The sequence below is a fragment of the Rousettus aegyptiacus genome, unplaced genomic scaffold (assembly GCF_014176215.1).
Source record: "Rousettus aegyptiacus isolate mRouAeg1 unplaced genomic scaffold, mRouAeg1.p scaffold_m13_p_12, whole genome shotgun sequence".
Lineage (NCBI taxonomy): Eukaryota > Metazoa > Chordata > Mammalia > Chiroptera > Pteropodidae > Rousettus > Rousettus aegyptiacus.
This window is the reverse complement of record NW_023416287.1, coordinates 82,845,407-82,872,480: the sequence shown is the minus strand read 5'-3', so window position 1 is coordinate 82,872,480 and position 27,074 is coordinate 82,845,407. Positions and strand designations below refer to the sequence as shown.

The 27,074-nt window shown below is 43.5% G+C and overlaps 1 protein-coding gene across 8 annotated transcripts in view; it reads right to left on the bottom strand.

The window, feature by feature from the left end:
• The window catches only part of NEDD4L (NEDD4 like E3 ubiquitin protein ligase), a 297,333-nt gene that overhangs the window by 145,094 nt on the left and 125,165 nt on the right, over positions 1-27,074 (bottom strand). Inside the window, exon 1 of one of the 8 annotated variants that reach the window (XM_016129131.2) lies at positions 18,435-22,515. The exons of 5 other annotated variants lie outside the window; for them this stretch is intronic. Coding sequence is in view for 2 of the 3 variants with exons in the window: in XM_036230087.1 (XP_036085980.1) it covers positions 9,597-9,607 (11 nt within the window). In the remaining variant the exon portion in view is untranslated. Of the gene's footprint in view, positions 1-9,596; positions 16,219-18,434; positions 22,516-27,074 lie in introns of those variants that run through there. 2 more of the 8 variants (XM_036230087.1, XM_036230086.1) reach the window with 2 other exon arrangements.

Below are 27,074 nucleotides of genomic sequence, written 5' to 3'. Positions count from 1 at the left end.
TACCTCCTAGGTATCAAAAATGTATCAGCTAAGCAACAGCCTCCTGTGTGGCAGGAGGGAGGAGGGGTTGCCAAGGCTAAGGGACAGCAAACCTCAAACGCCTGCACATTGTTTCAAGCCCTGACAGCCTTAATTTCTGCACATGTACTCTGCAGAAGTGGTGAGAGTAGACTTCAGTTCCCAGGGACCTGTTGCATGACTGACTCCACACAAGCTCCCTCTGAAGCGGTACCTCTCAGACCTTCAGCACACGAAGTCCTGAGTCAGTGGTTAGTTGTTTGCAACTTACCTCCCTCCTCCTAGACCACCAGGAAATATAGGAAAGACACACAGTAGCTAAGTAGCTCAGGGGCAGTTACAGAGACAGGGTACAAGTACAGGGGTGAGAGGGCTCTGGTTTCCATGCTACCCCCCCTTGAACACTGCGGGCAGACTTTGTTGTTACCCATGAATGCACAACACTTCTGTGATAAACACCACAGGCGGGGGGGTGGGCACAGAGGGAAGCCGCAAGATGAAGACCACCTCGCCCCTCTCTGCTGGTGCTTCTCCGTTTGATGCCCTGGACCATTTCCACTGGAGTCTCAAACCTCAGCTTCGCCAACTCTCAGACAGGCACCTAGCCACTCTGCAAACTGCTCACGAATGCAGTGGGAATGACAGCTCCTAACTCAGGACCAGAGACAATGACATGCTCGTGTTAGTACCCGGCTCGGCCCCAAACACACGGCACAAGTGCTCCACAGATGGCAGCCTCTGTCATTGGGGTTCTGTTCTCCCCTCGACTTGTGAGACTTTTGAGGGTGTCTCTTGCTCCTTCTAACCCCCTACTTCTGCTGTGTTTGGTGACTTGATTTGACACTGATGACCTCATAGTACAAACGGGGGGCCGGCCGTCCAGCACAGCACGCGCACTTAGGGTTTCCTGCTTCTTCACGGTCCACACTGTATGAAAGGACCCTGCGGATGCAGACGGAGCTGACCAAACGGGAAGCCTCATTCACGACGACGCTCACCCAAAGTCACTCTTGGCAACTAGTTACTGTCCTAGGGCTGGCAGGATCATTACTCTCCAAGAAGCTCGGATGTGTTGCGGATCAGAAGAAAAATCCTATTTTGCAAACCTTTCGTTTTCCCTGCATAGTGAAGCCGTTTGTCACATTCTTTTCAGCCTTTAAAAGGACACAAGAAGCTGATATCAGGGTTCGAACAACGTCCTATTGACTGAGTGCCTCCCGTAATTCCAGGCAAGAAGACAAGTGTGGGAAATAAAAGACACTGTCTCTGCCCTCATCTGAACGGGGCACGGAAGAGTAAGGCGATAACCACGACGGCGTGAACCACGTGTGTACCCGGGGACGCAGCGGTGGTTCCTGAGCTCATGCACGCCGGAGTCACCCGAGGCCTGGGAATCCTCATTTATCAAGCATTTCAAGTGAGTCCTATGCACTGGTCCATCCGGGCATCCCTGCCCAAGAGGCGTCTCTGAGGCTGAGATGGGAGGACCAAGAGCAGGTGAGAGTTTTCCAGAGGGAAGAGCATAAGGAAAAGTCCGGCGGCAGGGCGGAGGACTTGGGAGGAAAAGGTAAGCTGGAGAGGGAGCCCCAGCTCACACCACAAGGGGCTCGTGCGCCACTAGAGAGCTGGCCGTCACCGCCAGAACCCAATCCCAGCTCCCTCTGTAGTCGTATGACTTTGCAAAACTCCTGTTGCCTCTTCGTGCCTCAGTTTCACCCTCCATGTGATGGGATGACGGCAGTCCTTCCTTTCTAAGGAAGCTGTTAGGAAGATTAAAATTACAATAGTGTCTAAAATTACACATAGTGAGCACACAATAACTGTTAGCTCCTGATAGCCGCCACCACTATCATCGTCATCACGGGATTACTGAAGTAGGGAAAACTCACGATCGGACTCATTACAAAGAGAAGAAGCAATGGGCAGGGAGACCAGATGGAAGATTTCTGCACCAAAGAGTGAGAAAGGTCTAAACGGCGGTGGTGACGATCAAAAGGAAAGTGGATGACCACTATGAAATGGTGCTGGGGTTTTGGTCCCTTACTGGACTAGCAACATCACCCACAGAAGAGCAGGATGCACCCACAGACAAAGCAGTCCTTACGATTCGTCCCGAGACTGTGAATTCCCAGGCACTGCTATGGCCTCGCCTTTATAACTAAAGTCCTTTTAGAGAACTCTCGAGATGAATCAGGCCCCCACACAAGGGGCGCTCCATGTCTGTGATGTTACATTTGTATATATGTCTGATGAGCCTATCCAGTGCTAATGGGCTGTTATGAGAGAATCCTAATGATTGTGTTATTTATACTAGAACTCTCAAAGTTAGAATCGGCTTCCAAATCTCTATATCTATGTTGGAGGGACACAAAGCATATCCTGAAGGAACTTAGGTTCCTCTGTAGTTCTGAGTATGTAAAGTCCAGGGGGGAAAAAAAAATACTTGGGAGATTCGATCTGTTCACTCACAAACAGGATACCTCACCTGCACACAAAAGATTACTTTGGAGGGGAAAAAAACAAATTGAAGGGTGACATCACCTAATCTTGGTTCCATGAGACACACCAGAAGGGACAGGAAATCAGTGGCCAGAAGACATGTCCTGTCACCTGGAATGAAATCTTAAGGAATCCTAACATGCCTAGATGCTCGACAAGAATACATAAGGACTTGCTCTCTCGTGAGAACTCACCAAGAGACCTTGGTCAAAAATCTTATTCATTCTCAACACGGAGCTCAGAGCTGAAAATTGTTTCCCCTCTCTGGGTCTCTCTCCAGTTGCCTCTAATAGCGTGTGGGACTACAGACTTGCACTGACCTCAACTAGGTTTAAAGAATTCAGAGACTCGTCTCATTCCACCTTCATCGACGTTAAGCAAAAAAAAAAAAAAAAAAAAACAGCACAGATGAGGTCATTTCTCAGCGAGAGGTGAAAATGAGACTTTCTGGATTTGCCCACTGCTCACCCTCCTGGGACACACTGACCAAGGACAGTTAAGCCTGATACATCATTCATGGGGTGATGCGTGACCCTTTCGATCTGACTCACTGAGGTTCTGTGACAAACAAGACTCTGTAAAGGCCAGGCCTTTTGCAATGATTATTTACCCGTTTTTATCAGACTCGTCTTTGCTGAGATCCACGTTTTTAAAGGAGGCAAGGCAGTGAGGAGGGGTGAGGGGAGGAAAGCAGAGTTGCCTGCAGTGGGCACAGGGGTCAAGGTGGACTCCATTCAGATTGCAGCCAGGTTGGAATGACACGGCCTTGACCACCAGCTAGGAAGGCGCCCTTCCAATACACAGAAGAACAATGAGAAAGGTCTTCATTTTCAACCATTTTTCCTCCTTAGGGAGCAACCACAACCTGAAGAAAGCAGTAATTTTTTACTGTAAAATGAAGTTGCTCAATACTCTATTGGGGCAGCCTGTATAAGGGTCACTCATGTCTTTGATTCCAGTTTGCAAAGAGCAGAGGGCGAATGTAGCATGTCACACGGCACCACGCATCAAATTTATTTTGACTACCTGAGGTATTTGACACACTGAGACTTAGCTCACCGAAGAGAAAGTTTCATTGGAAAACCTGTTTTGTAGGTTTCCTCATTCTTTTCCACTTTCGCTATTATAGTCAGTGTTAGACATGAATTACTGATAAAGGAATAATGCGAAACACAAAATAAGGGGGAAAAAAATTACCCAAATAATGTGAGAAAAGAAATAAAAACACTTGAATATATGCAACCATATCGAGACTGAAACTTTTATCTAACAAACTGTCAAAGACACAAAGAAGTTAACACTTTCTAAAGATAGGCAGACATTTGCATATTCTGCCACTGGAAAGAAATTATTACAGATTTTCTGGAAAGCAATATGGCAGGAGGTATCAAAAACATCCAAAGAGATGATGCCTTTGATTCAACGAACCTATTTCTAAAAATTATTCCCAAGGAAATAATCAGAGATGCTGGAAATATTTATTGCAACAAATACTCATTACAGTATCATACATAATAAGAAAAAATTAGAAGCAACCTTCTAGTCTAATAGACAAATGATTAAATAAATTACGGCATAATCATGGGCTAGAGTATTTATAAAACATTAAAATCATGTTTTCAAAGAATAGTTTTAATGGGAGAAAACCATGGCATAAAAATTTATAAAACATTAAAATGTTTTCAAAGAATAGTTTTAGAAAATCGTAGTATAAAAATTAGGAAATAAGGAGATCTAAAATGTGACTAATTATATATATATATATATGTATGAAAGTACTGAGAAAAACACAGCTAAAGTTAATAGTTGTTCTCTCTAAATGACAATTTAGTGAATTATGTTTATTGGTGAGCAAGTTCTACTTTTATAAATACAAAAAATTATGAAAATACCAATAATAGCTACACATGCTTCGACTATAATACGCTCTTCGATCAGGCACTGAACCCTGTAATTTCTCGACTAGCCTATACCACAATAACGAATCCAAAAGAGCTTCCAATATTTGTTATACCCAGAAAACTGCCTTAAATGCATGACTAAAGAAGATCTTTGAAAGAATATGCATGTACATTCCAGCCTGAATGGTATTCCACACTGAAAGTTATGAAGCATACTCTGAAATATATCAGAGTATGATATATGGGTGACTCGTTGTCACCCATACTGACAACGAGTTAGTCATTCCTGAATGTGTACGATCCTTCGACGAATATAACAAAGCAACAGGTCAATTTATAGACAAACGTATTCTTATGCTGGTCTTAAGCAGGTAAAAGAAGCATTAAAACTTTACAGTTTAGGCATAGTCTATAAAACTGCTGAAAAAACCACACTTTTGGATACTTTAGTTATGCTCCTGTTGTTTGGAGCAACGAGCAGTTTGCCCTCATCCTGAAGCCTTCTCGTTCACTACTGTCTTGAAATCCCTAGTCAGGACCAACTCTCTCCTTGTCCCTTGCCACCTGCATCTGGTCACGCGGGGGTCTGATGTTGGGTCATAGTGGCAGGGGCTATTGTGTTGCAGGGGCTAAAGTATTCGTATATTCACTTACCAAATGCTTCACAGAACTAATTCCTGCCTGCGGAAGTGTCATCAGTTGGTAAATGTTTATGTAAATTGTTTCACACAAAGAATAATGAATTTCTAGAACTCCAAAGAAGGAAAATAGACAGGAATTCCAAGAGGCAGTATAAGCAGAAATTGTATGGACAGGTAAACATGTTAACAACAGATACAGAAATGGCTATCAAGTTAGAGGGCAATATATATGGCCCTCGTATCATCTCCAGTATTTTCCCTCTGGCTCCCGCTGACAAGAGAATCCTGGGCTGGTTGACCAGAGGTTTGAGTCTTATAGAGTCCTATAGATCTTATATGATGATGGGACCTAAATGCTGAAAAGTGCTTTCAAAACCATGCAATCCTACTCTACTATTTAAGTAATATTTTATATTCTAGCAGAAATAGAAAGGGAATTTGCTTAATCTATTAACTATCCAGCTAGAGAAAGCAATCTACACTGGGCACATGCACAGTCATCACATAAGAAGTCTTGTGTCACAGAGAATACTAATCCTATGAAAAATTATGCAGTTCATGAGATTAATCATGAAACATTCTAATATTCCCCATCAGTGCCCTGATCCTGTCTCAAGATGGCACCTTCTCAAAGCAGCCTACTCCTATTTTTCCGGATACCTCTCACTTGGCAGTATGTGTACCCTGATGGCATCTGCCCAAAGTCACGATTAACTGGAACATTTCAGAATACCTGCATACACCCTCTCTGCTGCATGTGCATTAAGAAGAGGGCCCTGTTGTAGGTTCCAATCACGCGGCATCGCCATGATGGCTGGGCCTGGAGCTTAGGAATTTCTGGAGCAGAGGGTCTCAGACTGTGGTGGGCATGGGCATCACCTGAAAACACAGAATGCTAGGCCCCAATTCAGATCTGAGGTAGAACCTGATCATTTGCATTTGTAACAATTTGTTCGTCTGAGCACCCCACTTTGGGAACTATCGAAATCCCATCTTTTCCTCTGTTCTCCAGGATCCAGCACAAAGAGCTCATTCAATTTAGTATTTCCACCCTCATATCCAATAACCCCTGAGAGGGAGGGAGGAGGGTGTGGCTTTATCACCACTGGATGCCTAGGACTTTGTCTCTCCTGGTGCGCTTACCCTGGCCACCTGACACTGCCCATGTTTGCTGGGGGCGTAGGAAGGGCAACCCACAAGGCCTACCTGTAATTATAACTTATCTGTCAGCGCTATGGTTTTTGTTGTTGTGTATTTCAATGCAGTGAGCGGAAGGAAGAGAGCAAAGGCAAGTCAGTTCTTGCCTGTGTAAGAAAACACTATTTTCTAGTGAGAGAACAGTTACAAGTACCCTGTCATAATAACAGCCTGTCATGAGTTCAGTTCTAGAGGACTCACGGCGAAAACTCCCAGATCCAGTCAGCGCAGTCTGCCGGTTTGCTCCGACTCGACTCTGGCAGGATGCTGACGCCTGCTCGCCCACTCCCTTCACGGTCAGCAAAGAAAAGTCAACCCGACTTGAACTTCGTAAAACAAAAATGCAAAGATGCACTCCTAACTGCTTAACTGTATCTCACTGTTTATGAGTTATCTCCCTCTACCCCTCATTTATAAAGTCAGTAGCCTGAAGAACAGGAACACAAACGCAGAATTTCACTGAAGTCACCAACAGACTTCCAAAGTCATCACCCTTCCATAACACTGAAGTCGATTCCTTGGCTACTTCCACCTGTGCCCTTTCTGACTGAAAAGGAATACCACTGGTCAAGCGGAGGGACTTTGAACTTGATGCCAAAGGAGAATCAACACCGAACTGCGCTGAACTGGAAAAGAGGGCAAATTCTAAGGCAGGGAACTGCCCGGGGAATTCAGCCTTTATTAACGAAACAGAGAGGAAAAGCCGCGTTTAATTAACTCTGGAAGAGTCGTCCGTTCCCAGAGCCCAGCCCGTGCTCGACTTTCGCGGTCGCTGTACTCTCCGGGTTGCTGGAACTAAAGACAGCACATGGAGGCAATCGGTGGCCCCTGGCATCGCAGAGGTGGACAGTGCCGAGACCCCCGTGTGCCGCGTGGTCAGGAACAAAGGTCTAGCGGAGGGAGACGCCATGCAGATTACTGAACCACCACCGTCGTGCTGAGAGCAGCCTCACGGGGCCAATTTTGGGGGGCAGACAGGGTAAGGGGTGGAGAGAAGAGGGAATCGAAGGGCTGTTATGCACGCCGCTAAACATTTCCTATGCACATGGAAATACCGACCTCTCTGCCCTGGAGTGTTTACCGTGTGCCAAGCACTGTCCTAAGCACTTTCTGTACAATCCTTCTTCTGACATACTTAGGAACATTCTAGACTTCTCAGGGGTGGGAGTGGCCTTGGTGCCAGAAGTGTCTCAGGCCCTAACCCCAAACCCAGTCCAGTTCTCTCTGCAAGAAGCTGTCTTCTCACAGGCAGGTTCTGCGGGAAGGGATTCCTCCCTTACGTGGCGTTGGCGTGACATGTGACCACTTCTAAAGTCTGAAGAGGCAGCCCCACGAGTGACAGAGCTGCCAGACAGCCCCGCGAGTGACACGACACCAGGAAAGTCACGAGGCGAAGGTCTTGAACTTGGCGCTGGTCTGAACACAAAGAACAGAATAGCGCGTCTTGAACTGTTCCCTGTGATAAGGGCTAAATCATGTCCCGCCAAAAAGACACGTTGCAGCCCTAACGCCAGAGCCTCAGACTGTGACCTTGTTAGGAAACAGGCCCTTTACAGAGGTAACCAAGTTAAAATCGGGTCATTAGGGCGGGCCCTAATCCAGTGTGACCGTGTCCTGATCAGAGGGGAAATTTGGGCACAGAGACAGTTATGCACACGGGAAGATGATATAAGGACACAGAGGGAGAAGGTGGCCGTGTGACTTGACGGACACCTCTACAAGCCAAGGGAGCCTAAGGACCGTGGGCAACCACCAGAAGGGAGAAGAGGCAAGGAAGGAGTTTACCCAGAGCCCTCAGTGACACCCTGAGTTCAGACTTCCAGCCTCTAGTACGGAGACTGTAAATTTCCAAGTTTCCAGCCCTGTGGATTGTGGTACTTTATTACTGCAGCCCCAGAAAGCTAACACCCCTCTCAGAAGCCTTAGGGGCCAAATGTGTTACGGGACTCCTTTTTCTCATCTTAGAAAGATTCTAACTATTCCAATTATTTCATGACATTCCCAGTAGGGGGTGGGGGCAGCTCCCATAATCGAATGTTCATATGTGTGCGTCAATATGTATGAATAGTTCTATTAAGTGTTCTAGTAACACCAGAAATACTCTCAAGTTTGTTCAGGTCACGTTTTGCCATCAAATAAGTTTTGTACAAACCTACAAAAATGCTTTCGAGTTTCCAGTGCTTTCTGATTTTTCAAACTGTAGGTAAGGGATTATGGAGCTGTACTAAATTGCATTTAAAATATGTTCCCTCCTCAGGCCACCCTGCCAACCACATTCAGATGGCTCTCAAAAACACAAAGAACCGCCTGTGAAATCCTAGAATTCCTCAGGGAAACCAAGTGTCCTCTCAACTCTCAGAAAAATAATCTGCAAAATAATATTTTTTTTTTTTTACTTTTATCTTCGAGGCTATGAAACATGCAAACCACGAGACACTTGACCTACTCATTATGCTGAACTCTGTACTATATCATCACAAGACTTTTTAAAATTGAACTTTAAAAAAAAGGCAAAAACAATAACGGTTCACTGTATAATCACAAGGAGAAAAAACTAGAATAGGAAGAGGCCCCGTTTATGATAATGGCCCACCCCAACACTAATGAGAAGATGAGTTGTAGAGCATGCTTTTTTTCCCCCAGTTATGTAGATAAATATATGGTAGGCACTCATATTTGGATTTCCTGGACCTACAGATTATCAAGAAGAAAGAGTGGTTATAGAAAAAAATGAAGCTTTCATCAGCATTAAAAATCTTAGCTGACCTATTCCTGAGGTCAACCGAGAGCAAACACCGCTTCTACCACATCTCAAAAGCTGAATGCACACTGGAGAGTCGTCCTTGTGTCCAGATTTTTTTTTAAATATACTCCCTTAAGTTATTGTGTTCAATGAGACTAAATACGCAAGGACTTCTAAAGAAATCCTAGGATGAGTTCTATTTATTAATAGGCATTGTACCTATCCAAACTACACCTCACCTCATAGGGGTGTGTGTGTTTGAGCATTAAGGTTTATGCTACTATAGGAGTTTGTTTTATGGATGAACGGGTTTCTCCTTATCCCTTCAACCCTAAAGGAAGGGTTCAAGAATCATCGGGCGAGAGCACACAGGATCAATTAAGAGAATTTATACAGACTAAAATGCACCTTTGCCATAAGAACTATGATGGTCAGGCCTCTACTACACTTAAACAGAACACAGGATCCTTGCTTGCTGTTGCCCTAAGCTTAAGAATTTCTATTAGACCTAAGGGCAGAATCCAGCAGTAACAGCCGCATCTGTCTGGTTCCCCAAATATGCCAACCTACTACCTTCGAAGCTTTCAGCCCACTTACCCCTGGTGCATGCTCACTTATTGGTGAGTCTTCGTGTTTTCTCCTCTCACGCCTATGGAAATTCTAGGTCCTTCTAAGCTCCAGGTGGGCAGCACGTCCTCTTCCTCTTCCCAGAACAAACCAAACCACCCTGTACTAACCAGCCTCTCCACACTGCATTCCTACGGTCATGACTGTTTAGACGACTCCTCTGGCACTGACTCATGTGCCTTCGTGCATTATTTGCCCTGTTTCAAGTGAGCGACTCTTAATTCTCTTAAATTGGCTGCGAGTCACTTAAAGGTCACTCCGTGTGCCTTAGCTAACTAGCCTAGCCTGCATTTTCCAGAGCACCGTGCACAGAATGAACCCTCAGTAACTATTTCCTGGTTTCCTGGCTTCCACCCCATCACTGTGACATGGCAGCTTCGTCCAGGGTCACCCACTTGGAACACTGCCTTGCTCTGTTTGCCAAAACACAGAAATCTCTGTTTATATCTCCTACCTGATAATTATCAACTAGATACAGAACATATTTTCCACATCGATTTCATTTTCTTAAACTTGTTTGGTTTTCTTCGCTTTTCCACAATGCTATTCCCTAGACTGTCCTGAATTATAAGCTCAAATACACTCACAGAATAACATTACCTGATGTCAAACACTAAAATCGTGATTAAGTAAAGGCAAAGCTTTAAACTGACCTATGGAATTGATATACCCTTGTGTGAGAAACTTAATATTCAGATCGAAAGGACACAAGAAATGTTAACATTTGAGGACTAACTTTGGGAGAAAAAAACAAAACAATTAAAGAAACCCTGATTAGACTGTTGATAATCACTTATAAACTAGAAAGGGAGTTCATATGACAAAGTGGATCACTAAGGGAGGGAGAAAGTAGATGGGGATCAAAGGGGTCAAGTATTCGGTGACGGAAGGGTATCTATGCATGGTGAACCCACAATGCAATACGTGTATGACATACTGTTGAATTGTACACTTGAAACTTAATTGAATTTTGTTGATCAATGTCATCCTGATAATTTTCTAAAAAGAAGGTAAATATCTCAGTGATTAAATAATCACTAACTCATGATGCACCATTATGAATTTTTATTCCAACTGCATAAATTCTCAGTGTCATTTTTCATGTTTTTGTAGTGTGTTACTGATTTTTTCCCAAACCCTGAAAAGGCTTCCTTTCAAAATAAAGCCTCAACATAGATGTGAATTTTCCCACATCAAACAAATTCTTAAACGGCCCTTAATAAAAGCAGATGATTGAGAAAACATTCATTGTAATTATTCTCAAGTTTTTGTGCAGCTGACATGGATTGAGATACTGCTAAACAGCAATCAAAATTACATCAAATATAAGCCACTTGTGGACGTAGCAGGTGTCGCCACAAAGTGAGATAAGATGTCTCTCTCACTAGGTCATGGGGCAGGGGGAGGGTGCAGGGGTGAATGTTTTCAATTACCCCAAGCAAGATGAACGTGCATGTCCCTGTTCTGCAGGAATAATATTCAGTAACTATACTGAAAGGGCAGCCTAAAACTTCAGGAAGCATGCCTGCTTGCAGCCTACCTTATAACTGAACAAACACAAAACCCGACTCGGACACAGGTGACCTAAATATAAGAAATGGTATGTGTGGGGACTATTCTGTGTTCCAGCCAAATGCCACTTACAAACTGCCACTTAGTCTTACACTCCACATATCCTATAGTCTATAATTTTGAAGACCTCAGGCTTGAGCACTGGCAAACAAATAAAGGAACCTTATGGCCACCCCAAGCTCAGTAATTAAGCACCTCATGGCTGAATTTTGCCACAAGCTCCAATCTCCTGTATTCCATGTCTTGTTAATGCAGCCAAATATTAACTCCGTCATCCAAGCCACGCACGTGGGAATCACCTACTCTTAGTTCATTCTTGTAACGTCAAAGATCAACTCCAGACTATTGTGGCAGACACAGTGTGTCCGGCTCTGGCCCCTACCTGCCCCTCCGATGTCGCCTTCCATATGCCTTACGCATTTATTCAGCCAAGGAGGACGAAGCAGTTCTCTGACATGCCATGCTTGTTCCTCTGCCAGAAATGCCTTGCCCACGCCTTGCCTGCACATGGCCTTCCCTCAACCTTAATGACTAGCTCGACTGCCTGAGAAGACTTCCTAATCCCCACATCCCACTCCTGTTGGCAGAAGCCTATCAGTACAGCAATTGTTCATGCACGTATCCAGTTCTGCAACTGATCTGGAAGCTCCTTCTGAACAGAACCACGTCCTGGTCACTTTTGTACATGACAGTCCAGTCACACAGTAGGTCTGCAACAAGTTAACTGCGTTACAGGGTACCGGGATGGCCGAGGGGCAGGTCAGGCATGTGGGGCATGGGGGGGTGCAGCAGGCAGGGTAAATCTCGAGCTCTGTGATAGCTACGGCAAAATATCACTGGCCGAACTGCCCATGGAACATGCGTGCTGAGCAACGGCCATCTCTCATCTTTTAACGTATAGGACTGCTAAAACAGGAGTAAATCGAATGGAAATAAATCGGCCTCGGGTGTAATTTCTTGATTACTTTTCTCACATCATGACTGAAACAAAGGAAGCCAATAGCAATGGAGCGGACGCTGAAAGCAAAGGATAATCTGCTCCGAGGGCACAAGAGGCAATTAACAAAGGATTAAGGCCAAGTCAAACCACAGTGGCACGTGGACCTGCGGCATGTTAAATGCTGAGAACCAGAGTGGCAATTAGGAAGGAAAAGCCCACCACGGGAAGGACCTTGGCTGTGTCGATGAGTGGCGTGTAGGGAGCTTCACTAAGCCATTCCCAGGGGCACAGACCTCTCTGTGAAACAGGACCCAGGGCTCAACTCCGACCTTCGGAAAAGCATGTAAGAAAGTCTGGCAGTTAGACGCTCATCTCAAAGGAGTGATGAAGGTGAGAGCCGCCCGGCCAATTCCGTTCTACTAATGCATAAAGGTGGGGCCCGGTGCCCTACAGACAACTTATCTCGAAGCACTGACAAGTCAGAAGAAACCGCTGCCACCAACTGAGCCAAGACAGGATCGCGAAGACCACGCAGGACCACGCGGAGGCTCCCTTCAGCCCCGGGAGGGCCCCGGTGTCCGCTTCCCTCGCCCATCACGTCAGTCAGCAAATGTGCACCGAGCACCTACTGTGTCTCAGGCACTGCTCTAGGCACCTGAGACACGCCAAGGAGGCAAACACCTGAGACTCCCCACTCCTGTAGAGTTGATACTCCAGCACGCGCAGAGAGGTGGTAAACGAAACACATCAGTACAGTATTGGAAGACGCACGCTCAAGACGACAAACACCTCAGGCAGACAGGACTGACGCTGGCAGGTGGGGGGAGGAGGTGTTAGATGTCGGGGACCTGTCTGAAACAGGGATTTTGAACAACTTGAAGTAAATGCGGAATCATTCATTGGGGGTGGGAGGGAGACCCTCAGATGGATGTAAGTTGCACATTTGACAAAGACAGGATTTTTTTCCTCCTGGTTAGGCCGCCTTGGTTTACTCGAGTCAGGGTAAGACACCAACGTAATTGAGGGCATGCACTCTGCAGTACGACACGCCCAGGTGTGTTTTCTAGTTCTGCCACCTGCAACTGCAAATGATCAGATGTCGTGATCTCTATCAGCTCATCCCACCCAACGGAGGCCTCCCTGCCCTTTAGCACCTGGCGTGCTGCTGTGGTCTTTGGCAGCGACATTAGACCACGATATGGCCCAAGGGCTCCCCCTCGCCGCCCAGAGCAGCACAGGAACTCATGGCTGTGGTGACCTCAGAAACTCAGGACACAATAGCGCTTTCTCAGGGGTGTGGGGTTAGGAAGTTTGGGAAGTGCGCCTGGACGGCATCGCGTAAATGCCCTGCTCTGCGTGTGTTTACACTCACCCCTCCCACTCGGTATTTATCTTATAGTTTCAAAACAGTAACAGCAGACAAGCTTCAGTTCCACGGGTTGCTATAATAAATCTCAACTTGGGGGGAAAAAAAAAGAAAGAAAAATGAGAGTTCAAATGTTGGAGGTCACATAACTTAACACAACTCTATCTGGCCAGTGACAAAGCTTATGTCATGTCAATAGTAGAGCCACAAGTCCAACCCTTTCTCTATCTAGGCTGCCGCAGGGCAGAATAATTCATTCATTCTGAGGCTACTCCACAGATGTGGATGCTCCTAGGTTCCAATATTGTCTACATGAGACAATCCGTTGACGTGTTTAATGAGTGGAAATATTTTTCTCTAGGAAGTATCTTTTCTTTTTGCTCTAAGATTATTGACCATTTACCCTTCTAAGCACAATCATTTATAGCTTTCTACAGGAAGGATGTTACAAAGGATTTTTTTAAAGCAAGTTTTCTGACCACTATCCTCATGTCTGCCACAACTTCCAAACTAACCAAAACCGGGCATTCTGGAAAATGTGAGAAGCTACGATGCAGAGGAAAAACAGCGCGACCACCCAGGCAGCTGTCATTCTCTTCTCCCGATTTCATTACCGCCCCTCACAGTATCTGCTCACTTGGTTATTACCAGTCTCTGCCCACCAGGCTGCAGGTAGGGACACAGGTGCCCACACATGGCTCTGCGGCCGGATGGCCTGGGCACTGGCCTTCCCAGCACCTAGATCCCGGGTGGCCCCTGAAGTGCTCAGTGCATACCTGGTGAATAACTGAGTTTCGCCTCAAGGTTAGAGGTCACTTAGACTCTAACTGGTATACTCTAAATTTAGGAGCTCCCAAATTGCTATTTTGTTCTCTGCTCACACGTCTCCCCTCCCCTAAAAAAGAAAAAAAAAAAAAAAAGAGGCAGAGCTTGATATTGATGTGCACAAGCACAACAAAAGGACAATTTAATTACGACGCGGGTAACACCTAGGGTTAGGTAATGGCAGGAGGCTGCAGAGGCCTCCGGCTTGGTGCGGGTGAGAGGCTCTGGCACTCCCTGCCCGGACAGGGCCTGTGCTGCTAGAGCTCACTGCTGAGTTTGCGGTCTCGTCCCGAAACTGGTTATTGCTCAACTGAGATGCTGGCTTTGTCATCAGAGCTTTCCATCCTGTGTCATGCTCAAAATGCAACTTTAATGGCAATATCCCTGCAGAAGGATGACGCGTGATCTCTTGGGACTTGCCGTTCCATGCAGGTGACAAGGCCCTCATTCTGTCGTCTCCTCTCTCTCTCTCTCTCCCCCTGACATGCATGCCTTTCAGCTTAATTAATCTTTCTACCGTTAAATTCTTTATTTTGTTCAGCAAGAGTTCCACTGGCACACATACACACACAAGAGAAACCTCTCAACCTCTGGTGTGTGGCCCCCCACGAAAGGATAGAGAACTGAAGAGAAAATTAATTTTTTAAAACCAGCTAACGAAATTAGAGGACATATTTTTCCCAGTCTGATTAATCTTAGAAATTAATTCTTAATTGTCTTTGATTGCTGCCCTCACTATGTCCAATGCTGAAGGCCTGTTAAAGTATATATTTACAAATAAAATTAATCGAGTGAAAACAAGGATAAAAGAAGGAAAAAAACATTCGAGTTAATATTAGTGCAAAAAAAATTGCCAGGTGTAAGGGAAAAAGAGGTACCCTACAGTTTCTAACACAAAGATACTTAATAAATATTTTATAACTGATGGACTAAAAAGGTAAGGAGAAGATGAATTATTTTAAAGTAATAAACGAGGCATTACAAGGGTCTTAAAGAGCCTTACCAACGAGCTAAACAGTCATACAAATATAATACCAGATAGGGAATCACTCACTGATGAACCTGAGTACAACTATGCCGCTGTGAACCTCAACACCACGGGGCAGGAAAGAAAGTGGAATGTATTTAAATGTCTTGAAGCCTGCCACACCACTTCCTTCAACAAAACTAGAGACTTCCTTGAGTCTCAAAGCTTATCTACTTAGCATGGCAGATCTTAGCCAAAACAAACTCGTCGTCCCTATCAATGGAGCTGAAGGTTCAAACCCCTACACTGGCAATGCTCCTGAAAATCACAGCCCCAGGACTCCACAGGGCCTTGGCTCAAGAATCTATGACCAAATGCCCTCTGTAACGTGACAGGGTTTCCAGACACCGACCTGAATCAGAGGTGGCTTATGATCGCACGTGACCCTCTCCCGCAGCCGAATGGGTAACAGTGAGGGGAGCGTAGCCACTTACTTGGTTGCAAGTGGCGCTTTTTTATGTATTTCTATTAAACTCCATTTACCCCACTTAAATCTATCGTATCTGTGTTTCCACTTAGTCTGAAGTGACACTGTAAACTACTTCTGGAAGGCGATGCCATGTCACACATCTCATGTGCTGTTCCCAAAATTTCCAGAGTCTTCTACTCTCTAAGAGAAGGAAATCAATCCTTTGTTTTCAGGGATGATGTCAATCACGAGCTGGCATTTTAACCTTTCTTCCAGTAACTACTTCTAAGATGAATAAATAGCTCACATATGTCTCAGCTGAGAGAGTACAGCTCATAGTTCAAGATCTCGTGATTATTTTAGTTGATCCAGTTTTGGTGACAACAGCAAGGCAGGGGGGATTTTCTTAAGATCTAGACCTCAGGCCTTCAGAGGAGTCACAAACAAAGCCTCTTTTGATTTTGGAAGAGCAGCTGGGGGGGCGGGGTGGGGGTGGGGGGCACGGCGTGTCTCACCCAGGCCAGTCACTCAAGTCCTGGCCAGTGGGGAGGATCCCTTAGGAAAGCTGCCTACCTGTGCCCCCCCCCGCATCGCCCCCCCCCCGCCCGCCTCCCTGGGTACCAAGAAAACCAGGCCAAGCACGGAGAGAGCACAAATATTTACTGGGGGTGAAAGTGTGCCAGGTGACCCTCGGTGGAATGCCGAGCCACTAAGAGCACAGTTGAGGGAGATTTTGAAAACACCTGAGAGCACGTGTTTCTGCCTTCACCCTGAGGGGAATGACCTCAGAAAGCTCTGAGATCAGAGCTGCGAGATTAGCAGGCTTTCAGGCCGGCTTGTAGAATGGAAAGTCTTCTACATTGTTAGCCCCATAAATCATCATTGACTCAGACTGCCAAGGTGGAAAACCGTGGGGAAGAACAGATTTCTGCCAAGGTGAAAGAAATGATATGTAAATGACTTCGCCCGAAAATTGATTTGGACAAACCCTAAATATAGACTGATGGAATAAAATACAAAAAAAAAAAATCCAAACAATCTTCCCACTCCAACACAACCATGATCACCACAAAAGCTTCTGTTTATTAACAGCTTCTAAGATGCTGTCAATAAGTACACAGGATTCCCTGCCCTCACTACACTGCCAAACAAACCGATGTAGAATACAGGTTTTATATCCCCCAACTAGACAATTCCTATCACTCTGTTTTTGCCTTCATTGTATATCTTTTCGTGGTACTCTACAGTGACAAGAAAATGTCTTAAATATGTTATTTTAAATCAACACTTAGTTGCAATACAAGACTCCCCCCAAAATCTTTTTAATTAAAAAACATAGTATCTGTGAGAATCATTCTGATTCCTTTCTTCCTGTCTCATTAAATAGAAAGCATTTTTTTTCTTCTTGATTTTATCATCATTTTACTCAAATTCTCATGGGAATTTAAATTCACTTTGCTTTTTTAAAAAGGTACTACTCCATAAATTCTTTAAATTCCCTCTTCTTTTATCATTGTTTCCTTATTTATTTATTTTTGGACTGGCACATTCTAGCTCAAACACATGTAAACAATACACTTCTCAATGTGCAATCGAAATATCTTATTAAATAACTCAGATTTGACTACAGGCCTTACCCCATCACATCACCGACACATTTTTCTTTCCTTAGATGCCATCCACCTCAAACCACGTTTAACATTAGGAGTACTGTTTTGAAAGTAACCTGGCTCATTAATATAAATGTGTGGCCTGCACTCCAGTTTATTTCAGGCTTGCACAACGCACAGACGTATACTAACTAGTGAACTAACAGTTTATGAATCACCATCAAATGAGACAGTAAAGAAACAAAAATCACATGTTAATCATAAAGTATATTCATCTGTATGAGTAGTAAGGGTGGGAAGATGACAGTGAAACCCAATGAAAAATTCGGCTGAATACTTTCCGGGTGTTAATTTTTGTTCTCTCAAACTAACAACAAACAACAACAACAACAACAAGTGCATTTAGAATACAACATGTAAGCTAGATACCTAAGAGAAGAAAGACGCCCTCTGCCAACCAAAAATTCAGATATAAACCACAAATCATTGTCCAAGCAAACCACTTCATAACCTCGGGTGTTATTTCATTCGAGGCCCAGTACAGCTGGTACGTCTCTCTTTTCCAGTGACATTTCTAAGTCAGAAATACTCACAGAAAAGACAGACCCAAAACAGAACAGGAAGAAAAACACAATTGTTTCCTCCCAAACCGATGATTTCTAAATCAGAGAACTACACTCATAGAACTAAAGTGGTCTACATTTTTCATGATTTCAAAAAGGAAAAGAAAAAATCCATTGTGCATTCATTTGTGGAGTAAACAAGTGTACACGTTTCTAAACAATCAAGACAGACATGAGAAGCAAAGGGAGAAGCAGGAGAGTGAGGACGACAGCTCTTTTCAAGTCTCAGTCATCACAACCATCCCATCTATACATAAACGGGGCGAGAGCGATCAACTACAGCTAACTCTGAACACCAAGATGAATTAACTTATAAAGGAAAACCTTGGTATGAGCTAGGATGATGCCGCCGATATAAAACCAGTACCACGCCAAAATCCAATAGTAGATATTACACATTTACATAATAAACGTACAATGGCGTCTTTGTTCTTACCTATAATTGTCCTCAAGGCTTACGGAAAACAAGCCACGTCCCCCGCCGAGAAGCGTCCGGGTGGGCTAGCCTGACTCGAACCTCGAACACAGCCGGAAATCTGCCTTGATGACCCTCAGGCTCCGGGCCTCGTCTTCTCCCTCCCTGTGTTGAAACGCTGCCCGCACACACCTCTGCTGGTACTCGGGAACTAGCAAGTTTTAGCACAACTGAGGAGGAATGCACCGAGCTGGCTACTTATACTGATGATTCACTTCAATGACAGCTAGAAAGAAATGCTCGTTGGTGGAAAAGGGGTTGAGTCAAGCTCCACCCCTACCGTAAGATCAAGTAACTCCGCCCAGCTCAGCAGGCAGCTGAAAAAGCCACACCTGCAAAAACACTGTTACCGGCAGGCAGCATCGCTTCCTCCAAGTGACAGCTCTCGATAGGTGGGAAGATGAACCGAGGACATCCCTAACAGGATAAGCAATATCCAGATGCTCGGGGTTTTGTGAGTAACTGTAACTTGGGCTGCGCTGTTTGCTTATTTAGAGCTGCATCCAAGTTTTCTGGGCAGACAGGCACTTGAGGTCTGTCCTTCGCAAGGAACCCAGCTTCTCCAGTTCCTGAATCCAAGGCCCCACACGAGCCTGGCTGGACAACACAACCTGCTGGCCCTCGAAGAGCTAAAAGTCTTGAAAGGAAAAAAGGCTGGAACAAAGATTAAGCATGATACAGACTTCAACACCACACAGAACTGACAGGCAGGATTTGGTGTCACGTGAGAGCCGGCGCCGCCCTATAAATTCACCATCTCTGGATCTCTGGCGTGAAGCCATTTTCAGGTGAACCAGGTAGGTGCCCTTAGGCAGAGATCAACGGCGCTGAGTCCCGTTTGAGGCACAGTTTACCCACCTGATCGCCCTTGACTCAACTCTCGAGACCAAGTAAAAGATGTGCCCTTCCTCTGGCTCGTCACTGGCACTAAGCTACTTCGTTCTTGCTGGAAGCAAGTCAAACCCCCCTGAGCAATCCCAGCAGGCCTGGCTCAGATAGGAAGCGTTCCACCAGTAGCAAAAGGCTACAGTTCTGTATTAACTCAAATTCGGCAGCGTGCTCCCTCATGTGTTCCTGGCAAGTCAGCTGACCGGCTCTAAACTGGACTTTCGGGTTCCTGCAGGTGCTCAAAGGCTGGGATTCCCAGAGGCTCTGAGATACCCAAACAGATCCACAGGGTGGCCAGCAATCCCTGGCAGCTCGGAGGGTCTCGGAGGTCTTGGTGAAGAAAGTCAGCCGTGGGAGAAGAAGGCTGTCAGAAAGGAGAAGAGGGGAAAACAAGGAGCCAAGGAGCCAAATGGTCAACGGTCAAGGTCTAGGTAAGCCTGGAGAGGAGCGTGCCCAGCAAACACAGGCCTCTGGATTTGATGACCAGGAAGGAAGGAGCCGGTGTCTTAAGTTTGCAATGCAGGCAGAATGCAGTTAGCAAAGGGTGTGTTAGGGATAAGAGCCTTTCCTGGAATCCCCACAATCCTTACGGACAAGGAAGGCCACAGAAGTCACACCTAGGAAAGGCCTGGGTAGATCTGGTCCTGACGGCTCACAGCCAGTTGATGACCAGACGTTGGCCAAAAGGAAAGGCTTCCGTTCTCACTTATCGCCCTGACCTTATCCCCCTAGATTTAAATCTCAAAATAATGTTAAAAATTCATGGAGATTCTTTAATTCTGTATTATTTACAATTAAATGTACATCTTTTTAAGGCTCCTAGCACTTCTTACATATTACCTAAAGAATCTGCTCAATAATTGCTTACCACACTCAGAAAATTGGGATGGCTTGTTCAGTGGGATTTTATGAAATACACAATGGGTCACATTGGGTCAGTATGTTCCAACTGAAAAGAGAGGAAGTGTATAAAAGGTAATTAAATTTTAAGTAAAAGATAATTAAATTTTAAGGAGTAAGAAAAGTGTGAAGGCTGACTTCATTCAAAACAAGATCTTATTAAGAACACGAAATTTGAACTTCAAAGTGGCATTCCAAAGTCTTTTCAGCGTTTGTATTTTGTTTGCTTTTGGTTTTAATCATAAGGGGATTTGTCAATTATTGAGATCATCTTGAGATTTCTTTCCTTAAAAGTCACTGTGAACTTACCCATACTCTGCAGCCTTCAAAAAATCATTTTTCTGGAAATATTACAAGTTATCATACAGTACCGGTTAAAGAGCATCATTCGAAACAATATAATTCCAAAAGCATTAACTATTTCTATATACATAGAGCCAAAGGACTAGAAGGAAATAAAACGATAGAGTAACCAAGTCTCTCTCTCTCTCTGGCTATTCAGGTTATAAATGGATCACTGCTTTATACTTTATCTTCTCCAATGTCTAATTATTTTATAATTTAAAAACATGATTTAAAAATCGCAAAGAATGTATTATCTGTTATTAAAAAACAAAAGACAAATGACGAATGAAGAATCTAAATCCTAGGGGTGGGGGAAAAAAAAAAAACCCAAGTGTCTGTTTTGTTCAAAACCAGCTACAGTAGAAGAGAAACTAGGACACTTGGAGGGGGAGGAATAAATTGAACAAAACAAGCATGACATGACACAGGCAAAACTCTTTACATAACACAGGCTAGGTTTGGCGATTACAGCACAAAGTCTTGAATTTCCTTACAAGGTCTTGAACCAAATCCTCCTAAAATGGATTAGCCTTTCTACCAAAAAAAAAAAAAAAAAAGGACAACGTGTGGTTTACAGGTCTCACAGGGTAAAGACACCATCAAGTCACTGGCGACACCATCACGACATCTGAAAATTGTCTCATCGAGAAGGGGAAAGGTCTCCTGAATCTTTAAACATCAGTCAGTAAACACAATGCTGTGTACCTACGCTGCTCAAGATACTAGCCAAGACCCAGGGATCTGTATCTTCAAGCATTTATAACCTGACAGCTTACAAACGGCTCCCTAATTTAAGAAATGGTGGTGTTCCCAACATTCGTTATTGTAAGGCAGTTACTTAGGATCCTGAATAAATTTTCAAATGAAAGAAATAACCTCGAAACCTTTGTGATCCTGCTCTGTCCCTTTGGCTACACGGACTTCCAAGCGCCTACCCACGCCTGACCTCTCCCTTGAGCTCCATCCTCACTTTCCATCATCTCCTCCACATCTCCGCTAGGGGTCTAAGAGACACCAGCTTCCGATTCTGCCTGTGCACCTGTTCCCCAGCTAAGCCTCTGCATCTGGATGGCCACCCGCAGCCAGCTGTGCAAGTCGAAATTGTCTCAGTTTGGTTCTTCTCTTTATCCCTCCCATATCCAGTCCTCCATCATCCTCAGACCTCTGCAGCTCACTCCCCCCACGGGCCCGAGGCGCCATACTGGCTGTGCCTCTTGGAAGGCCCTTCTCCCACGTCGTCTTCAGGCTCTGGTCCTCTGAGGAAGGACAGTAAGTCTTTATGCTGATGGGAATATCAACTGGAACACTTTAGGACAACAAACTGGTAATATGTTCCATAAGTATTTCAATCCTAACATTGCTTAAATTAGTAATCCCATTTCCAAGGAGGTATCATAAGAACATAATTGAACTTTTAAAAATATATTATTTCTGCAGTCACTGCACCTTCTCTCTTATAGGAAACCCTGGAAATTTAAATAGAACAGAAATGATGAAATAAGATACTATACGTTAAGATGTTATACCGTGTATCACACATGAGACTGTTAAGTGACCAAAAAAAAAAAATGAACTATAAAAGTGTACTAACATTATGATGCTAATTATGTAAAAATACACATCCCCTACCAGAAGACAACTAAAAGGAAAATACCAAAATATTAAGAGTGATAGCCTTTCTGTTGCTGATAGCTTTTTACCTTCTAATTTTTCCTATTTTTTTTCAGATTTAGAAAAATGTATAACTTTCACAATTCGAGGGGTAAATCTTTTCTTATTTTTAACATAAAGATATGCTAGAAGTAGTTGTTGGCCTTAGAGGACACCACAGAAAAGACATATTTAAAAGCCCAATGTTAAAATTAAAAACTTCTAAACAAAATGCACAAATCAAATGAGGAAAGATGCTATTTACAAAAAAAAAAACTCCTACAAATCAATGAAAAACTAACAACCCCAAAGAAAAATGGACAAAGGATGGGAGTTAGCACGTTATAAAACAAGAAATGCAAATATATGAATGACCTTACTGATTAAAGACAAAAAATGTACCTTCTGTAACGGCGAAGAATAAAAGATTATTAAAATGGAGTAACACAGAGCATGGGAAAAACTGGTACTCTCCTCAGCTCCTGGAAATTAGTGTGGTACCTGGGAGGGCGACTCCTCAGTACCAACGACCAGGATGTATGCTGACGCCCCTTTCACCTAGGAATTCAACCGCAGGAGTTTATTTACGAACGCTCTCAAATAATTATGCCAATAAACACCACAGAGCTTTAAAGACATCCTGGCGGAGGACATGGGTAGATGCATTAACCAGGAGGAAAAAACCACGCTGCAGGCCAGTATCGCTACCATGACTCCAGTTTCTGAGAACGGCGGCAGCTGACCTTGACGGAATTCTTAGCTCAGGCATGCCTTGCTTTACTGCCTTTTCTGTGCTTCGCTTTTCTGTGCTTCGAAGATGTTGCAGTTTTTACAAACTGAAGGCAAGACCCTCCACCGGCAGAAAGAGTCTGACTCGCTTTATTGCGGTGGTGTGGAACCGAACCCACAATATCTCTGAGGTCTGCCTCAGACAAGGCGCTGTTCTAATCCCTGTAAGAGCATCACCTAACTTTGATCTTCCCATTCCCAATAACCCTGTGAGATAGGTACTGTTCCAATCCCTGCTCTACAGATGGAAAAACTAAGGCTTAGACAGGTCGTCCGAGTTTATAGTCACGTGGCCCTCGGAGCACACACTGCTACCGCCTCTCTTCCACCCAGACCAGATGCCGCATCCACAAAAGTCCTAAAGAAGTAGGAAAGACTATCGTCATCCGTGAACAGACATGGGATGGGTCAGATGGACAGAAAGACAAAAACCGGAGCCCCCACGCGTGCGGGGGAGAGTGGCTGGAAGGAGGAAGTGATCTTTGGGTGCCAGAAATTCAAGTCAAGTGACACGAGGGGCTGAAGAGACCTGGGGCACGATCAGGGTGACTAAGCAGGAAACACTTCCTCCAGCCTTTCCTGTTGCTGCCTTCGTCACGCAGGTGAAAGCAGGACTGTGGGCCCGAGAAGTGCGGAGAGCTGAAGGTGGCTGGGCAGGGACAAGCAGTAGCTACGCCTGCTGCTGGCCCCTCCCACCAAGCCCTACGCAGGGCCTCACCCTGACAAACACCAGTGACACCCTCCTGATAGGAAAGGGGCAAACAAGGGTCACAGATATAAAAACCAGTGAAAAAACCAGGGCCGTGAAAAAGGAATGAGACATCGAAGAGAAGGAACCAGGATTTTAACTTCAAACCATGGAGCTGTGCAGCCCCCTCCACAGGAAAAATATGAAACGCAGATAACACCACGGGTGGGTTTTTACACGTGACAGGGAGAGAGAGGGGGCGGCTTAGAAATCCCCCCTCCCCACCCCCATCATCCGCATCAACCTCCACTCCACCCTGTAATCTAGAGAAGGACCAATTCCGTCTTCTCCTTCATGCTCACAGATTTACACGCTGAGCAAACACAGGGAGGCTGTGCCTTTGCTTCACAAGTGGAGACTGTGCTCTCCTGCACCTTACTTCTCCTGCATCAATCTGTCACAGAAACCCCTCCAAAGCCAACTCTAACAGAGCTCTGATTCCTTCTGTTCAATGGCTGCATGATGAGACACAGTACATACACTCCTCAAGTTAGCCGTTTTCCAAGTGATGGGCATTTGTATTTTCAGTATTTTGTCACTACAATGGTGCAACCAACATCCTTATACATACGACTTTGCGTATAGATGCTTTTATTTCTAGCAGAAGGATATCCAAGAGAAAGGCTGTTTCGTAGAAAGGTATGTTAATTTTTAATTTTAATATGCATTGCCAGTCTGCTTTCCAAATAAAGCACGGTCATTCACATTTCCACCAGTATTTTTAGAACACTGCTTCTAATACATCCTTGCTAGCAAGAAGTGTTATTCTTCTCCATTTTTACCAGTCTGATGGGTTTAAAGTAATGTCTCATTGTTGCTTTAATCTGCATTTTCCTAGCAAATGTGAATTATTTTTCATAGGTTTGCTGGCTGTCTGCATTTGCTCTTTGTGAGTTTGATATTCTTCGTCCATTTTCCCTGAGTGATTTTCCTTGCCAATTCATAAGTTATTACTATTGTAGGCAGTAACCCCTTGTCTGCCATACATGTTATAAATACCCCCCAATGTATCTTTTGGGGTATCAAATCTTGCTCAGGAACTTCCCCCTTATCCTCAAGAGGGATTCAAGTAGTTTCTTGTTATTTTTTTCTATGTTTGAATTGCTTGTTTACATCTGAAGATACTGGGATTTGAGTGTAATGTAAGACAAAAGTCCATTTTCCCCCACCCCCTGAAGAAGCTGGCTACGCCAGTACCTCCTATAGAATAATGTAATTTTTCTCAACAGTATTGAACTGTTTATCTTATTGCATACTAACTTCTCTTCCTTAATGAAACACAGTCCTGGATTCTCTATTCTGTTGTATTGAACTACTTTTGTAATCCTGTATCAATACCACACTGATTTGGTCACAAAGACCTTCTTAGCATGTTGTTATCACTCGTAAGCCAAGTTTGTCCTTACTGGTTTTCTTTTGCATATTTCTCTGGGCTCTTCTCAAGTATTATACATTTTTTCTTCTAGATAAACTTCATGCTTATTTTATTCATTTAAAGAAAAGAAGAAACCCCACTACTTAAGAAATTCTAAATGGAATTGCAATAAATGTATTAATTTTGGAATAAGCAATATTTATGTTTTTTATATCATATCTTTCACTAAGAAAGATATGGATACCATATTTGCTCAATTTTTTCCTAGGGCATTTGCTGCTATTGAGAAAAGGTGTATTTAACTTTCATTTCCAGGTGCTCATTTTCAAAACAGAAAAATGATCATTTCTAGAGAGTTATTTTTTATCCAGCTACCTTGATAAATTTTCCTATTTTAGTTTTTTATTATTTTGTTAGAGACTCTTGGATTTTCAAGACATACAAATATTTCACTGTCTTATGCATTCACTAGAACCTCTAAGACGATGTTAAGTAATTGTAAAAGTAGACATCCTTTTATAATTCCTAATTATAGTTGAAATAATTTTTGTTTTTGCCTTTCAAAAAATAAGTATTATTGGGGTGATGTTTTTGGTACTATATAGCCTTCTTTATATTTAAATAATTTATTTTTGTTCTTATAATTTTTTTTTAGATTGTAATACATTAGGACTGGTTGCTTAACTTCTATCAAGTGACTTTTCAATCTCTATTGGCTGTCATAAACTTTTCTCCTTTAATATGTTGGGCTGGATAATGGATGATGGTGATAAAAGTTCCTAATACTTAATCATCCTAGTATTACTAAAATAAACTGTTGGTTCTAGTGCATTAGGCCTTTTGATGCACTCAAGAGTCTATGTGTTAAGGAATTATTTTACGTTTTTGCAATTACCTTCACATATAATATCAGCCTATACTCTTCTTTAAAATTCATCAGGTATTAAACTTGTGCTGGTTTTTTTAAAATTGAACGAGGAACCTTTTCATTTTAACTATGTCCCAGAAAAGTATAAATAACACTCTGTTTTTTAAAGGTGAAATTTTCTGTTTTTTTTTTAAAGGTTAGATTAAATTTTATGTTTTTTAAAGGTTAGATAAAACTCAGCTGAAACCCCAAGGGATCCTGGTACCTTAATCACTGGTAATTTGATCACATTGCCTACTTCTTCTAGAGTAACTGGTCTTTTCAGGTTTTCCATGCTACTTGGATCAATTGTGGTAATTTGTACTTTTCTAAGAAATCACCCCTATGTTTTCTGATGTGTCACACAGGACTGCAAGCTGCATTTTCCTACAAAGTCAATTAATCCCTCCATGTCTCTTTTCTTATTTATTCTTATTATCTATTTTTGCTCTTTCTTTTCCTCACTTAGTATTATGGGAGTTTATTTTATTGGTCTTTTCAAATAACTAGCTACTGGATTTGTCTGTCCTTTAAATTGTATTCTGTCTTGTTACTTTTAACTTCTATCTTTGTTCTCTCTTAATTCCTCCTTCTTGGCTTTTTATATTTTTGTTTATTTAGGTGTTCTCCTACTTTCTTATGATGCATACTTAATCCTTTTATTTTTCACCTTCTTTCATAATGAAGATAACGTTCCCTTTCTGGGTGATACGTTTTACAATATTTAGAATTTTTATAAAAAACAAGAAAGAAAAATACCTAAGATACAATTTTAAGAGCCACAATGCAAGTAAGCAACGGAACTAATCCACTAGCTGTCAGCCTAAGAGCAGGGGATTAATAAACCATCAGGAGGGGGAGGAAGAGTCCGCACCACCTCCTTAGTACCGGCCAAGCTCAAACAAAGTCTATCACCTCCCTTTCTGAGTTGCTAGGTCCTCACCCTGCACTTCACATTTTGGGGAAAGTGGCTGGATTCACACAGAGGTTTACGAAATA